We start from the raw sequence: 17,489 nt of genomic DNA, 5'->3' as shown, positions 1-17,489 counted from the left end.
AATAACTAGTAAAATGAAATACAAAAAAAAGGTGTTTTCATTAATGCTATAAAAGCCATATCAACCACTGAAATTATTCTGATGTTAACAATATAAGATTTTATATCAAACATTCTGTTTTCGATATAAATTCATTACATTTATAATCGATAGACTCTTGAAGTTGTGACTAACGTTTCGATTTAACAATTGCAATTTTAAAGGTCGATCTAATATCGCTTACCTCGATAAAAGTAATCGCTCCCGATTTAAAAAATGGCTGCTGTGTATGGATTATGTTTTCGGTTTGGTAAAAATTTATTAGGAAGAAGAATTTGTCATAAGAGCATATTAGAATCAATTAGATATCAGTCTGGGATCAGTAAAAACATTAGTTATCCGATTTTTCACAATCTGCCGACAGTGACATGTTTTTTAAGGTGTTTCTGTGAGTATATTGCGACTTAACCAAACATTTATTGGTATATTCGTTAGTGTTAAATGTGTGCCCATTTAAAATATGACGCGATGTGTTCACATGGCTTTAATAACTAAAATAAGTTAATTCCGTATTTCAATGTGTGATAGCAGTTGTCAATAGTATCAATTATCGTATAGTTTTGTAAAATATTTGTTACAAGCTATTGGAACTTTTTAGTTATAACGGATATAACTGAAGGTTATATATAGCACTTTAAAATTGTTTTTCTCAAACATTATCAGCAAGTCTTTAACACCAATGATAAAATAACTGGCCACAGTTTTATTTACGAGTAACAGTTAGAATATTTTGACTGAACATTTAAACTATATGGGTTTTAATTCATGCTAATATATTTTGTAAAAGGTTATTGCATAATTTTAGATACTGGAGTTAATAAGGTCATTGTACAAGTGTTTAAAAAACAGGATTGTTATGTCGACTTATTTTGTTTGAAATATTATGCAATTATTTATATTTTAGGCTAATGTTCAGTTACAATTATTTAACAATACAAACATTTTGTAGCATAACAAGAATTACCATTAGTGATAGAGAATGGAGCACAATAGCTTCCAGATGAAATACAGAGACGTTGACACTCAATCATATAGATTGGTGAAGTAGTATCTGCTAGTCTGTATTAAATTCCACTTGATTTTCTGTATTGTACTTTAGACTATTTCTAGTTTATCATTGCATTTTACCACTATCAGTAATATTATATTACCTAGGGGATTCATTTAGAAATATAAAAGCTTAAAATTTGCAATTTTACTTTGTTTTATGAGATATTTAAATTCTATTTTGTTTATTAATTAAATTGCCTTTATTTTTACATGAAGTAGATTAATCTAAATAATATTATAAAACCGTAATGAGAAAAAAAATTATATCCAATATTTTTTCACTGTATGTTTTATTTATCTAATGTATTGTCTCTATTCTCCACCAAGTGATATAAACTAACTTAATCACAATATCGAGAGAATTGTAATATATGTTGTTGCATACTTTTGCAGGTTGGAACATGGGAATGGTCAATTTAATTAAATATGTAATGAAATTTTAAGTCGTTTTTTTATTTATTTTTTGCTTAAATGTATCCAGATGATAATTAAAAAAAAAAATTATTAGAATGTTTGTACCTCTAGAATTGTTACATTAAGGGATAGATAAAATATACAGGATGATTACAAATGAAATGTACACTTTTGATAGCTTATTAAAGATTTATTTTTTAAGAGTTGACATGATTACTTACATGATTACATAGAAGAATTATGTTCAATGTGTGCACCATTTGTAACACGGGCAGATATCAACACGGTAGTCGAATTTGTCTCAAACACATGCAAGCATATGCCAGTCAACAGTAGCAACAGCATTTGTGATGTGTCATTGATATCAACAGGAAGGGATGGCATAAAAATTTTGTCTTTTACACAATCCCATAAAAAGTAGTCTCAATGCGTTGAGTATGGACTACATGGTGGCCAATGCCTAAATACCATGTTTTCTTCACTAGCACAACCAATCCATTGTTTGGAAGCTGTTCATCCAGATAATTTCTGGCCTGTAAGTGCCAGTGAGTTAGACCTTCATCTTGTACTAAAATGAAGTTGTAATCTTTCTCTAGTTGAGGCATTCACTTAACACATCTAAATAAATTACTTCTGACACTGTCACTTCATGAAAAAAGTACACCCTTTCATTAGGTACAGCACAAAACATGTTCACTTTAGGGGAATCGCTTATATGTTGTAAACCTTCTCTTGGGTTTCTGTTCCAGGTAATTCTCCACCACCAAGAAAATCAATCTATGACTGGAATAAATAGTTTCAAAACCCAGGATGTCTGTGTAAAAAAGTGCTGGATGACCAGCACTTTTTTCTGAAAAGTGCAGAATGTGATATATATTAAAAAAAGGGAGAATATGCAGAAAAGTGTTTACTGCATATTCTTATATTATGTCTATTAACTTTTCCACTAACATGAAATGTACATTCATCACCGAAAATTAGACAATGAAAAAAGCCATTGGCATTTTCAACACATTCCTGTCAATCCACACAAAAATGTTTACGTAAGATTTTATTATCGACATTTAAACAGTGTACTAACTGTAATTTATAAGGCATCATCTTCAAACATTTCCACAGAATTTTCCCCACAGTTGGTTGAGAAACTTGCAATTCTAAACTTGCTGATCGAGTCAATTTGCTGGGCTGTGTTGATACACATCATGAACATGATCAATTTGTTAGTTCTGAAATAGTAGGTTGTCCAGCACTTTTCTTTTTACACAGACACTCTGTGTTTTGAAACTGTTTATTCCAGTCATAGATTGATTTTCTTTGTGGTGATGATTTACCGTGTTACATAAACTCAATCTTTAATGAAACCCCATAAGAAAAAATCTAGTGGTGTCAAATCTGGTGAGCAAGGTTTACTGTATTGACCCCACTTGCATTGTTTTGATATTGGTGAGTTTTTATGACTTGTCCACTGACCTGGGAATCTAGCATCAAGAAAATTTCAGACTTCTAGGCGGTAATGAGGTGGTGCCTCATCTTGCTGATGATAGTGGCATCCTTCTTGGTCATCATTGTCTAACTGTTAGAAAATTTTGAAGCATGTCTGGATAATCATTTATGGTTGCCTCCTGAAAGAAGAACGGGCCATACAGTCTTTGTTTACTTAGAGCACAAAAACATTGACCTAAGGATTATCATGAACAAGCTGCAAAGTTTTCTGAGGGTTTTCACTACCCCACATTCGGCAGTTACGGGTGTTCACATTGCCACTACGTGAAACATTGACTCATCACTAAATACTACATTTTCTAAAAATGTATTGTCTGCAATTCAACCATCATTTCTACATAAAACTGCAGCCAAGCAACTTTGTCATCATCTATAATGTGTTGAACCATTGTTAGTTTGTAAGGCTTCAAGTACAGTCATTTACGTAATATGCACCAAACAGTCCTTTGTGGAATTCCAGTCTCATGTGACACACATCGAATTGATTTCTTCAGAAAGCTTTCTCCTTGTTGTTCTACAGCAGCTTCAGGGATGCGTGAGCATTCTGGTGAATTTGTATGTTTAGCAGAACAACCCGTCTCAGTAAAGGTTTGGTGCCAAGAGTAAATTGTACGCCTTAGTAGGAGGCTCCCTACTGTACTCTCTGAAAATTACGTTGAATTGCAGTTGCTGACTGCAAATCGTGAAACCAAAACACGCAGCAAATATGTTCCGCATCAATAAATGTATCCATTTTTAACAATACTGGTGACAGCACTGTTGGCCAAATTCAATATTAATGAACTGCATGAGTGAAAACTTAATCTGTTTTCATATGAAATGAGACATTAACCAAATCTGTAAGTTATCTATATAAATTTTTAAAGTAATTAATTTTATTCTTTTAAAGTTGTGAAGCCCTTTTTGAATCACCTGGTATATATGGGGATAAAAAATTATATATTATTTTATCTAAGGGTCATATAGTTAATATAAATAAAATAATCTTGAAAATTGTTTTTTTGCACATTCATTTATTGTTATGTAGAACAGGTATTTTCTGAAAGTGGCTTGATAAACATTAACTGGTTCATTAACATGAACTGGTTGATGTACATTAACATGTACAAAAATTTCTACTTTTAAATCAAAATCTTTTAATAATTGCATATTTCATGAAGAATTGTGACTTACAGGAAATTTAAAAAAAATTATTTTAAAGTTGAAGCGTATTGATCTGCATTGAGTTTCAGCACACAGAAAGCCCTCCAACCACATGATATTTTTTGATTTGAAGATGCCATTGTTTTAACAAATTTCAGCAAATCATGAAAGCAATAATGACATTGATTTTTTAACTTATATCAATTTTGTGTACTGCAGTGAACAAAATTTACAAAATGTTTACTTCCAAAATTCTTTCAATAAAGTCACTACCACAATCATTTGTTCTGAGAATTTGAATTGCACGAATAGGCTCGAACTGCCAATACAAAAAGAAAGTAACTAATAGAAAATGTGTAGATTCAGTTATGCAAAAGAGTGTCATAAAAACATGACTCGGTTTGTTTCTAAAAAGAAGTGCATTATTGTTTCTTGAATTCGTTTAAAAAAATTGTGATGTATTATTACATCATAATGATGTACTATGTAAATTGTTGATGTATTATTTTTTTGTTTTTTTCAATCACCAGTTGTGTAAAATTTTTGTGTCAGTCAATTAATATGTTTGTATTAAATTATTTATATTACATTAATGTTATTATTTTTATAAATGTTTTTATCTAATCAACCTCTGCCCAACCACTGAATTTTTTTTTTAAGATCTTGCTTTTTTCTAGTTTCTTGAACCATAACAAATAGAATACTGAATAAAATACCATTGTGAAGCTATTTGACAATTTATATGTTCCAAATCTGCAAATTACTACATTTGCAGATTTAATATTTTTTTTTTTTGTAATTAAATAATTGGCTCTAATAACTTAGTTTGCTAATTTTATAAAATAATATGATTGCAGTATGATTTCATTTAAACAACTTTATTTAAAAGATCCACTTTAATCTTTGTTTATTTTTTTAATAACATTTTATTAACTTGCTCAATAAAAAAATGTAATGTATTTGTGCTGATAAAATTATTTTATTTGTATTTCCTCTTAGCGACTAGAGGGAGTCATTTGATACAGTGTTTCATTTTTCTTTTTTTTTATTATTTAGTGACAAAATCTAACTTGTTTTTATGTTAATTTCAGCTGTAGATTTGAAAAAAAGTAGTAAAATTCTAAGTCAGACAAATGAGGGTATAGGTCAAAGGAACTCTAACAATGAAGAAAAAGAAGAAGAGGAAGAGTTAAGGAAGAAAAGAGATGCTAACTGGAGAACAATGAAATACTCATTGATAGCAATGGGTTCAGTTTTTGGCATATTCGGAAGTTACTTGGTTTTTGCATTAGGTAAGTACATGTGATTTATTTCTTGTAATATTTGTTAAAAATAAGCCTTTTTTAAAATTCATCTTCATGTTTGACTGATTTTTAGTTTTAACAACTTCCTGTTTTTGTCGTAATATTATTATGGTCACAATGTTCACAAAAAGGGCTACTGGTGTAATATTATGATAATTGGTTTTGTTTGGGTTATTTTTCGTTCTGTGTCATAATATTACAACTTATATGGTTTTAGTACTTTATTTAACCATTATTAGTGCTAGTATTCACTTTTAAACTAATCTGTGCTTCATAGAAATGAGAATACGAATAGTTTTACTTTACACCATCTGATATGTTTGTATGGTGTAATGTGTGAAGAGTTTTACCATGTTCATTTTCAGTCTAGTGATTATTTTTGAATTTTATTGTTAGAATATTTTAATTAGTGTAAGTTATTTTATTTTTGGTATATGATGACTTTCAGTTATATTTTATGAGTCAGATTTTAGTAAAATCTTTGTCTAAAATTTTTTTTAGATAACCTAAAGTTTGTTCATTGTCAAAATAACAAAAAATAACACTTTATAACTATGAATTACTAGTAGTGAATAATGAATTTCTAAGTAATAATTGTTTTACTAACAATATTCTTGTGATATTATTTTCTCTGAATTCAATTGTACTTGTATGAAAGATTTTATTAGTGTGAAGATTGGATTTGTTTGTATACGTGCTTGTGTATTTTACTTATAAAAATTTTTACAATGACATCTAGAATGATATTTATTTATATTTAGTGTTTGAGGATTTAGTCACAGAGTGATATTTTTGATGATGATTTTCCTCTACTTTTTATCTGAGGAGGTGGTTGAAGACCCCAGTGTAAATGCTGCTAGTGATGTATGTATACTTAATGCTAGTTACCATCAATTGTAAACCCTAAACCCAATAATCTCACTGGACATACAGATGTGAATGTTGCAAATGAAGATGCATATTATATATTCAGTATTTTCAAATTATTTATAACTGATGAAATTGTTCATCAAACTAATGTGTATGCTGAAAACTTTCTGTCCAATAAACATCTAAAGCAGTTTTCAAGGTTTCATAGTTGGAAACTTTTTGACATAAATTAAATATTTCATTTGATTGATGTTTACATTACGCATGAGGTGATTTGGAAACCATAAATTGAGAAGTACTTTACAGGTAAACCTCTTTTCTCTACACCTGGTTTTCCCAGTATCATGCCCCATAATTGCCTAAAGTTATCAAGGTTTTTACATTTATTAATATTAACATTACTATTAATGAAAATATACCCACAAAAAATTGCATAAAATAAAACATGTTTTAGATTATGTGAAGAGTAGATTTTGCACTGTTTGTACTCCAGGTAGAGAAGTTGCTGTTCATGAAACCCTGTTACTGTGGAAAGATAGATTGAGTTTTTACAGTTTATTTGTATAAAAAGGGCCAGATTTAGAATTAAAACTTACATTTTATCTGAATTCAAGACAGGATATATTTATAAAATAATAGTTTATGTTGGGAAGGAAACAGAAATAGTATAAAATTCAAATTATAGAAACGCAATTAATGTTGTACTTACTCTAATTAATAATCTCTTAGGTAAGGCTTACTGTGTCTAATCTGATAATTATTACTGTAGCCCTGAATTAGCGTCTGTTTTGAAAGATCAGAATACTGATCTATTAGGAACAACAAGAAAGAATAGAAAGGGTGTCCCTAAAGAGTTCATAAAGCAGAAACTACAAAAAGATGAAGTGATTGCTCTAAATAAAAAAAATTGGGAAAATGATGTTGAAATGTTGCAACAAATGAGATGTTTTGTGTGTATCTACCACACATAAACGTGAACGTTTGGAATTATAAAAAAGGGAAAAAATGTAATGATTCCTTCAGTTATAAATGATTATAATATACACATGGGTCGGGTTGAAAGAAATGATCAAATTCTAAGTGCATACCCCCTAGAGTGCAAACAACAGAAGGTTTGGTATAAAAAAGAAGTTAGGAAATACTAAACATGTGCATATTCAATGTTCATGTTTTACATAGGAAATGTGGAGGCAGATACACCTCTTTGCAATTTAGGGAGGCATTATTTGAAGTGATTGTTGAAAATCATTACTTAGAAAATAGGTAGGCCATCATGTGATGGTGATCCTCTTAGACCGAAAGAATGCCACTTTCCTGAATATGTTCCAACTGGGAAAAAGGATAATACATCAAGAAGATTGTTTACTTCCAAAAATAAAGTACCTGGGTTCAAGATTTCAGTGCACAGAGTGTGATGTAGGGCTTTGTGCAGCACATAGTTTTAAAATTTTTCACACTAAAAATTTTTAATTTTGAGTAAATAAAAATAGCTATAAATTGTGCACATAGTGTAAGATTAAAATATTTATTTCTTTAAATAAAGACTGGTGATCTAAAAGAGTAAAATTGAGGAACATAACTATATCAGAAGTTACAAAACTTTCCTATTTTGGCAGTAACATTACAGTGGATGGATAAAGTAAGGAAGAAAACAAAATCAGATGTAAGATTATCCATAAGTTTATCCTAGTTTCCATGGAGTTCTCAATTGACCATCGGAACCAGCACACCTCGGCATGCCGGCTTTCCCAATTGGGGCTGTCTACTCACTCTCTTCTTCCTTCCTGCACTCTCTTCTTCTTCCTTCTATATCTTTGCGTTGAAGCATCTCCATTGAGTATTCCTCCACTTTCCTCCAGTTACTCTACAACGTCAGCATATATGGGACTATATCCTCTGGCTCCAGATTTGCAATATCAGCCCGACTACGTTGTTCAATTCATTCCTCACACTTTAAGAGGGTGTGCTCAACCGAGTCCCGTTCACCACAATACATACAGTCAGGCGACTCCCTCCTCCCAATTCCATACAAATACACTTCAGAATTACTGTGACCAGATAACATTTGCATCACGTAAAAACTCTTCTCACCAAACCTTCTATTATACCATATTCTTAAATCAGGAATTAATCTCCTCGTCCATCCAGCCTCGACACCCAAGTCCATCTGTCTTGCCACTTTCTTAGTGTTTCATTTCTAACTTCAGCACTGACACCGCCTTCATATTTCTCGAGCATGCTCAAGAACCAAAAGGTTTATGGGGGGAGTCCCGGTCAGTTCTGCCAGGCTTCTAATGTTAGGAACCCTTCCAAGAACTGACAACATAAAAAGGTCATCAAGGGCCGCCAGATTGACCACAATCGCTATGTCCTTATCCACACAATCAAAACAGGAACTTGTTTTCCACATAACTATAAGCAGCTTTAGGCCAGCGTTTAAGTATCAGACCCACCTCATCATCCTCAACTCCATTGTTAAGCTGCCATAAAATATCATCATTATCTGACTTCGCATCAGTCTGTGTTGCAATCTCCTGAGTGCTTATCTTCAGTGATCTCTTAGACAAGGCCATCTTAAATCCAGCTGTCTGCTTGACTATATTATACATATCTAATTCAACTTGTTTAATTTCCCTCTTTGTATTTTTATCAATCGACTTGTGCAGAATACAAGCTGCAGTTTACAATTTATAAATCCACTCCACGAACTCATTGTCCAGGTCTCTTTGCTCAGTACTAGGAGGACGCCGTCTCTTCTGGTTCTCCGTAGGCATATTTTCACCAGTATCCACTATTGGTGTAGCCTCCATGGCCAACAATAATGTAACTTCAGACGCAACCTCTGCACTCTCCTTGCTGGTCGATGCCTCTCCCTTCACTGGAGAACAATGCAGGACCTTCCCAGGTTTAAATGGGTTTCCATCCATATACTTTGACTTTATTCAAGAAGATAGATAGAAGCTCGACAACCTCAGATTCTAAGTAAATTATTGAAAATTTACTAAGCAACAATAGCTTTAGATACAAGCTATCCTACAATAGCTTATCTAACTAAGCGAAATACCAGTCTCTGTTATCAGAAAGATAACCATCTATAATTAGCCTTTTATAATTAAAATTAATGTAACTCTAAAATGTTTCAATGTTATCACTTTGATAACAACTTATACAACTAGATAAGAAATTATTTTTATTTGCTACTTCCAATACACACACACAAACAGTATTACCAAGCGAATTTAACCTGTATTGCCAAGAGGCAATAAAGCAATAAAAACTCAGAATCACTGTAAAATAGTCGTTCGTTGCTCAAAATCATCAATTTATAAAAAAAGAGCACGTCCTGTAAATTATCCACCACACTTGTTAACATACAATCCAGTCAAAAGCCGTAAGCACCAATTAAAATTCAAAACCCAAACAGAACGACAAGAACACATCTTAACGCAACCAAAACTACCACTCGAATCCTAACAATATACAATAAAGAATCAACACCACCTACTTTCTTTCAGCAAATGTTTCACCATATTCTCTCCAAGACTAACCCAGACGCAGTAGTATACACAGATGGATCAAGATAATACGATACCATTGGATGCACATTTATTGTTAATGACTAAACTTACATGTTTGACCTACTCGGTCTTACGAGTGTCTTTACTACTGAACTATACACTTTACATAAGGCTCTGAATATCATTAACCCTAACTACCATCATATCTTTATTTGTAGTGACACGTGCACTGCTCTCCAAGCCTTAAAAAATTTTTATTCCAGACACTATCATCACCGACATCTACAATGCAATTGCTGAGTTTAACTATTGCAACACACAAGTGAGTTTCTACTGGATGCCTAGTAATGTAGGAATTCTAGATAATGAATGTTCAGATTCTGCTGCTAAAGATGCTTGTAGTCAACCATCCTTCACTACTCTATCTGACTTTATTAACCATGTCAAACACGCACTTTGCGCAAGGTGGCAAGACGACTGGATTGCCACAGTCATCAACAAACTTCACTTTATCAAAGATACTGTGTTGCCATGGTATTCCTCTTACAGAAAAATTTGCCAAGAGAAAGTGGTGCTCTGCCGATTGCGGATAGGACATATGAGAACTACTCATAGATACCAGATGTCAGCAGAAGATGCACCGATATATGTATGATGCAAATACCACTTGGCTGTGCGTCACATCCTTGTGGATTCCATACGTTATGCGGCCTTGCATCGTAAATTTAAATTGCTCAGGAATTTTTGTCAAATCCTGGGCAATAATAAAGACATTTAAGACCAGGTATTTTTATTTCTCCAAAGTATTAGTATTTTACACAGTTTTTAATGGTGTTCTTAAAATTTTCTTTTTTGTACAGTAGTTGTATATAATTTTAGTATTTAACATTTTAGTGTAAGTTTTTTATTTTGTCATTGTTTTTAGTAGTTTGAGCTTTAATTTTGTTTTTAAATTTCTACTTTAAGTTTTTATTTTTTTTAAATTTTGTTGTCTTATTACATTTTATATTTCATATTGTTTTCCGGGCACTGATAACATGAAAAAGTTTTTGCTTGCCCTCAAAGCAAAAGGAGTGTAATGTATTTAGGGTATATGTTTGTTCATTGTAGCAGCTCAACAGCTGAACCGATTTATATGTATGGCCCCGTGTAGGAATCCTTACATTACCGGCAGTGTCATAGGCTACATAAATATTATATATTTAATGAATTGAGTTAATGAACTGTGAACTGTGAGCCTCTATCACTGTATTAGCTGGACTTTAACTGAATGATTGGAATCACTCGAATGAATATTATTAAAAAAAATAATAGAAATAAATTTACGTTAATAAAATAATTTCAAAAAATTTAATTTAATAAAGATTTCTGTTTAATAATAATGGATTTCCATGGGGGACTGAGTATGAAGCTAGAACAATCATACCCATCAATTTGTAACAAACAGGATGCTCCTGGGATGCTGTTTTTGGAGGTTCAATGGGATGTTCTTATAATATCTCTGCAAACAATCGTCCAATTTTCAAAATTGAAACGGGGTATTTGTTAGTATACAAACTGTTGATGGAACCAACCCAGAACAAATAAATGATCAATGTTTGTCAGCAGTTTTTTTTTTTCAGCAGTCTTTGTTTTCATTTTTAATATATATCTCTTGTTATTTACATTTTGTAGCTTGTGTGATTCTATCCTAACATTTGAACATAACTAATTTAAAATATAGCAAGCCAATCATACTATGGTTGTCTTCTTACTTTGCTGCTCTTCCACTTTTATTTATTTTTTGTAGAATTAGAAACTGTGAGCATTGTCTCAGTATATTCTCATTCTGTAAAAACAAGGTAACATTGATTTTTCTGAAGTTTCATTTTGAATTTATTTTGCCCGATCAGTATATACTGATCTAAATTTTGTTTTAATGTTTGCTTGAAACTGTCATAATTTGATTTAATTTTAATTTATTTTTCGATAGGTTCACCTCCACTAGATGAAAATGGTAATCCCATTGAAGATGAATTCAGCTCATTACCGGCGCCGATTCAGTTCATGAAACGAATGCTCAGAGAACTTCAATATTATAATAAGGTATAAATTATTTTGTTTATTTTTTAATGATAATTACTAGTGAATAAAGGTATTACAGTGCATTTGAAGAGTTGCTGTGCGCTGGAATTATGGAAGTGTAATGGCAAAACTTTCTTAATTATAACTTCGTATTTTAAGTTCATTATTTTATAGAAACAGATATTAAAATAATAACTAATAGTTTTTAAAAGGATTTGAAAATGACCTCCAGCATCAGTACAACACTGCACATGTTTCAGTTTGTTTTCAAACCCTTTAATCAGTTGATGTACTAGAATGAATGTCTTGTACATATGCTATTACTGTGATTTTTAGTTCATTAGTCATGTGGTGGAAACTATGGTGCTGATGGGTGGATGACTCTACATAGCGAGTCTCAAATGATATTCTGGACACCAGGGGGAACCTCCCAGTTGTATGAAGCCCTAGCTCCAATACACACACACTCTGCTGGAATAGTTGTTATATAGTCGGTACTTGTAGGAACCATATGGCAGTCCCAAATAAAAATCTTTCACTAGTTGTTGGACCATTTGAAAAAGCAACAAACTAGGGATTTGTAAGAGACTTTGACTGACTTCATCAGCTGAAGAATGAATTATCTTGTAATAAGGAAAAGGGAAAAGTTACAGAGGGGTTAAATTTTCATGTACAAGGTTTCTTGTAGTGAAGTGCAATGAGGAATGTAAATCCATTACTAAGATTTCTCCTTTCCAATAAATAAGTGCATCAATAACATGTAGATCTCTGAAATCTATTAAGAAGTGTAGAACTGGAGCCCTGTTGACTGAAGCGTACAATGGAGAACAATGTCTAAAACTTTTAGCCCTTAAGAATATTGGGAAAGAGAGAATGGTTAGTGGAGCCCCATAAAATGCTAAATTTCAGCAAGGGAATGATCTTTTGCTGTGACTTGGCTGAAGTTGAGTTAACTGAAATATCAGAAGAGCTGTTGCCACAGTAAGTGACTTCTGTGCAGAGAATTTTGAGGAAGGAGAATGGTGTTGATGTGCCAACATCTTCATTTCTAAACTTTTCTTCTCCAACTGTTCCTGAGAGAATAAGAATTTGCTACCTCTCTGTCTGTGTGTGACCGTACATACCTAGCACAGGATGCTGTTTTCAGTATCAGTTTTGGTCACAACAAAATTGGTTGCCCCAAGGAGTAAGTTTGTGCCCATTGTAGCCGTACAGGACATGTTAATAGCACATATACAGAAACTGAAAAATATATCAACTGTTAGGGTTCACATTTGGTGAGATCTCGAGAGCACCCTGTTTGTAAGGAGGATCTTTTACTAATCCTTAATAAGGATTAAGTGTCCTTTCCTGAGGCTCAGCAGGAATATAACATGAGAAATTCTATAACACCTGTTGTTAGTTTTATCCAGGCTCTTCAACAGTGTGCAAAAGAAGGAGTGCACATCGTGGAAAGAACTAACCAAATTGGTCTATGCCTTGTCAGACCAGGTAAAATCGCTCACTTCTGCTATTGCAGCATTGAGTACTGGCAAGAAGGATAGTTTTAGTGGAAAAACCAACCAGCAATGGTTTACCAAAAACCTCTTAAGTTGGTACACACCCAAATAGAACTGCTGTTGCACCAACAATGCAGTAAACTATTAAGATTGCAATAAAGGTATCTGCAAAAAAATTGTTGCCTGATACAGTGTCACCAGCCTCCCAGACTTCCAAATCCCCACCACCATCACAAGTTCTCTTCGAGGATGTGGAGGTGGATGAAGTGCCCAAAGAAGCAAAGCACTTGCTAATTGTTTTAAAATCAAAAGAAAAACTGGATAGTATTTGATAAGTAATCTGCACACAGAGATTTTACATATAACAGGAAAAAAGTTATTTCCTATTTGTATAAATATTATTCAGTGGAATGTTTGTGATGGGTCCATTCTTGGTGTGAAAATATTGGAATCCTAATAAAGGAAGAAAATCCTTTAATACTCTGCCTGCAAGAGACTCACCCCCGTCCCCAGGATGATGTGTTCTTTTGCAGATATGTCTGCGAAAGATGCAACCATTAAACTGAGGCCAGAGGACGTGAAAGTGTGGCAGTTTTGCTAAAGGAGATTGTGTTAGCCGTGTGTATTCCGCTAGTGACAAATTTCCTTGCAGTCTCAGTAAAGATATTTGCACTATTTAAAATGAATGTCTGCAACTTCAGATCTACCTCCAAATTCAGATATCAGTGAGGTCTCCAGATATCAGATCTCCAGTCTGTTTTTACAGATTCATTTACCCTGCCTAATAATTGGTGATTTCAATGCACATTGCTATTCATAGGGTTGGTTCATCATCATGTTCTTCCCCAGGCACTATATTTGATCAACTTATGCAGAACTTAGATCTCTGCTTATTAAATGATGGGTTTTACATGCTTTTATCATCTTCATCAGGTTCATTTTTGTGCATCGATCTGTTCTTGTGTTCAGCAACCATTCTCCCACATCTTACCTGGTGTGTTTCCAAAAACTTCTTTGGAAGCAATCGTAGACCAATTGGAGTTTATGAGGTATAGGTTGCAGGTAGAAAATACCCCATTTGTGATCGGAGACTTGCGAAATGAATTAAGTGTTCCTTTCTCTTTTGAATAGTCTTGAATAATTTCAGTGATACTTCCTCTGGAAATGATAATATCTGGTTCAGTATGTTGTCTCACATCCCAGATACTGCATTACATCATTTGTGTATCTACAATAAAATATTTTCTGATCAGAGTTTTCCAGATTCTTGGTCTGAAGCATTGGTGATCCCCATACTGAAACCTGGTAAAAATAAATCATGCCCCTCAAGCTGTAGTCACATCTCATTAACCAGTATCCCGTACAAGCTGATGGAATGAACAGTAAACCATCGTCTAGTGTGGTATCTTGAGAGAAATGCCCTAATTGCTTCTGAACAATTTGGTTTCCACCAAGGTAGATTGTCTATTGATCATATATTTACCCTGGAAGCTGATATTCAAAACACTTTTTACTTCGCTATCACCTGGTTGCTGTATTTTTCGATTTGAAAGCGTATGACATGGCTTGGAGGAGAGGAATCTTAAATACACTGCATTTATGGGGTATACAGGGAAATCTTGCATTTATCAGGGGGTTTCTTCAATAACCTCTCATATCCTTTTCGAGTTTGAGTTGGAACGATGATAGCCAAAAGTTCCACATTAGAAAACTGAATATCACAGGGAAATGTCCTAAGTGTTACCTTTTTTGCTATAGCCATAAATAGTATAAACAAACTGCATGTCAAAAACGTGTTATATGTTCATTGTTTGTAGATGATTTTTCATTTTACATTCCATGTAGAACTTAGCTACTGCTGAGAAAGTGATTCAAAACACAATAACCCGTTTAGAATTGTGGTGTAAAACTACTAGTTTCATGTTTTCCCTGGAAAAATCAAGATGCATTTGCTTTCACCGGTTGAGAGAACAGGTTACCTCTCAAGTATTTGTACGATGGTGAACCAGTTGAAACATGCATGCTGGTTAGATTTCTTGGATTGTGTTTTTGCCCAACAACTTATGTGCGTAACACGTTTGAAGGAGCTGAAGGTAAATGTCTAAAAATGTTAGATATGCTGAAAGTTCTATATAATTCTCATAGGGGAGCTGATTGTGTATGCATGTTTTGTTCTACCGAGCTCTTGTCCGATCCCAGTTAGAATATGGCTATATGGTATATTCGTCCACATGGGCTAAAGCTCTTAAGATGCTTGATGTAGTTCACCAATCATTCATGCGTCTGGCTTTAGTTGTGTTTCATTCAAGCCTGTGGAAAGTCTACTAGTGGACGGTGTTGAGCCATCACTTTGGAATAAATGAAACCAAATTATATGATGATTACATGATAATTCTGTTGGTTGTGCCTTTGTGGTTGGCAATAGGACATGCACGTTTGCCCTTTCCAATATTGCCAGTGTTTTCATCGCAGAGCTGTTTGCAATTAAAAAGGCCATAAATGCACTTAGCCCAACATTCCGACACGTACTTGTCTGTTGAGATTCCACGATTGCTTTACAAGCCATTAGTGATATGTACTCCAGATACCTTGTTGTTGCCTATGATATATAGTCTATCATCTTTGAAGTGACTCAACATAATATAACTGTGAGCTTCTGCTGGATCCCCAGCCATATTGGAATTTCGGGCAATGTGCATGCCGATCATGCGGCAAAAAAGGCTTGTTGACAGCCTCCATTCATTATTCTTGTTGTTTCGAATAATCTTGTCTATTTTTGAAGAATGTAGTTCATGTTGAATGGTAGAATTAATTGATTGCTGCCATCAATAATAAACTGTCCAGTAAAGAATACTGTGACTCCCTTTTGCTCTGCATGTAGGAATAACTGTTGTGAGGAGTTTATTATTTGCCTTATGTAAATAGGACACACTAGGCTCATCCATGGATATCTGATGACTCAGACTGATGCACATGTTTGTGTTCACTGTCACTGCCAACTGACTGTACACCACTGTGTCAGAAATTTAAATTTGGGGCCAACATCAGAAATACTTTATGTAATTATCTGAATGTGTTATCAAATGTCTTATGATTTCTTAATGCCATATATCTGAATTAAAAAATTTGATGCTCATATAGCCTTTTACATTTATTTATGCCATATGGTGTAATACCAGATGGCATTTTTATTATTTTAAGTTAAATGTTAACTATTGAATTTAATTGGTTTTAATTCGTTTTTAGCACATTATGTAACATTTCCATCTAATATGTATTTATGTATTGCTTTTGTGGAATTTTTAGATTAATCTTTTAAATTTAACTTTTCTATTGTATAAATATCATGTTGTGGAACTAATGACAACATTTCATTTTACACCCATGAAAGAAGAAAAAAAATATTGGACCAGTACGTGTTCTACTCTTACCAACCCAGACACCAATTTGCACTTTGTGTGAAGATAGTACATATAATTCATGGGGTTAGTTATTGACCACACTTTTACATTTTTATCTGTAAAAAATATGATGTCAAAGATACCTACAGAATTTTGGTCAATAAAATGTTTAAAACACTGACAATAATTTAGTTTTTTGGCATGATCTGTAGGTTTCAGTTTTTGAACACACATTACTTTGTAGGGGAAAAGTTTCAGTTACTTTCTTACAGCTTTATGTGCAGTAGCAAGCCCAATATTTTGTTACTGTGCTAATTTACACATTAACTTTGATGGACTTTCGGCCATAGCATCTGGAATATGAAGCAGTTTCTGTTCGTTTAGTTTAGGTGGTCTTCCACTTTTCAACAGGGCCTGTTGCTCAAAATTTTTCAATAAGAGTTTGAACTGCATTGTGGTGTGGAACAGTAGTATTTGGTAACTTTTCAGAAAACTTGTGCTTCATTAAACCAGTATACTTGTCACCTTCACGGAAGACGTGTTCAATGAGAAAAATGAATTCCTCTTCCAAAAAGAACCATTCCATTTCTCGCAACTATTGATTCTGATAAATGAAATAAAGCATGTTCAGTCACAACTCAACAACTGATGTCTTGGTTTATTACTGAACCAACGCCCAACGAA

At 33.3% G+C, this 17,489-nt stretch overlaps 1 protein-coding gene across 2 annotated transcripts in view; it reads left to right on the top strand.

Annotated features, from left to right (window-relative positions):
• Positions 1 to 236: 236 nt before the first annotated feature.
• The window catches only part of LOC142323451 (mitochondrial import inner membrane translocase subunit TIM50-C-like), a 64,062-nt gene continuing 46,809 nt past the window's right edge, over positions 237 to 17,489 (top strand). For both annotated transcript variants that reach the window (XM_075363089.1, XM_075363098.1), the window contains exons 1-3: positions 237 to 427; positions 5,241 to 5,441; positions 11,814 to 11,926. In XM_075363089.1, the coding sequence (XP_075219204.1) occupies positions 256 to 427; positions 5,241 to 5,441; positions 11,814 to 11,926 (486 nt within the window). In that variant the 5' untranslated portion in view covers positions 237 to 255. The remainder of the gene's footprint in view (positions 428 to 5,240; positions 5,442 to 11,813; positions 11,927 to 17,489) is intronic.

The sequence above is a fragment of the Lycorma delicatula genome, chromosome 1, assembly GCF_047948215.1.
Source record: "Lycorma delicatula isolate Av1 chromosome 1, ASM4794821v1, whole genome shotgun sequence".
Taxonomy (NCBI): Eukaryota; Metazoa; Arthropoda; class Insecta; order Hemiptera; family Fulgoridae; genus Lycorma; species Lycorma delicatula.
This window is presented reverse-complemented; position numbering and strand designations above follow the sequence as displayed.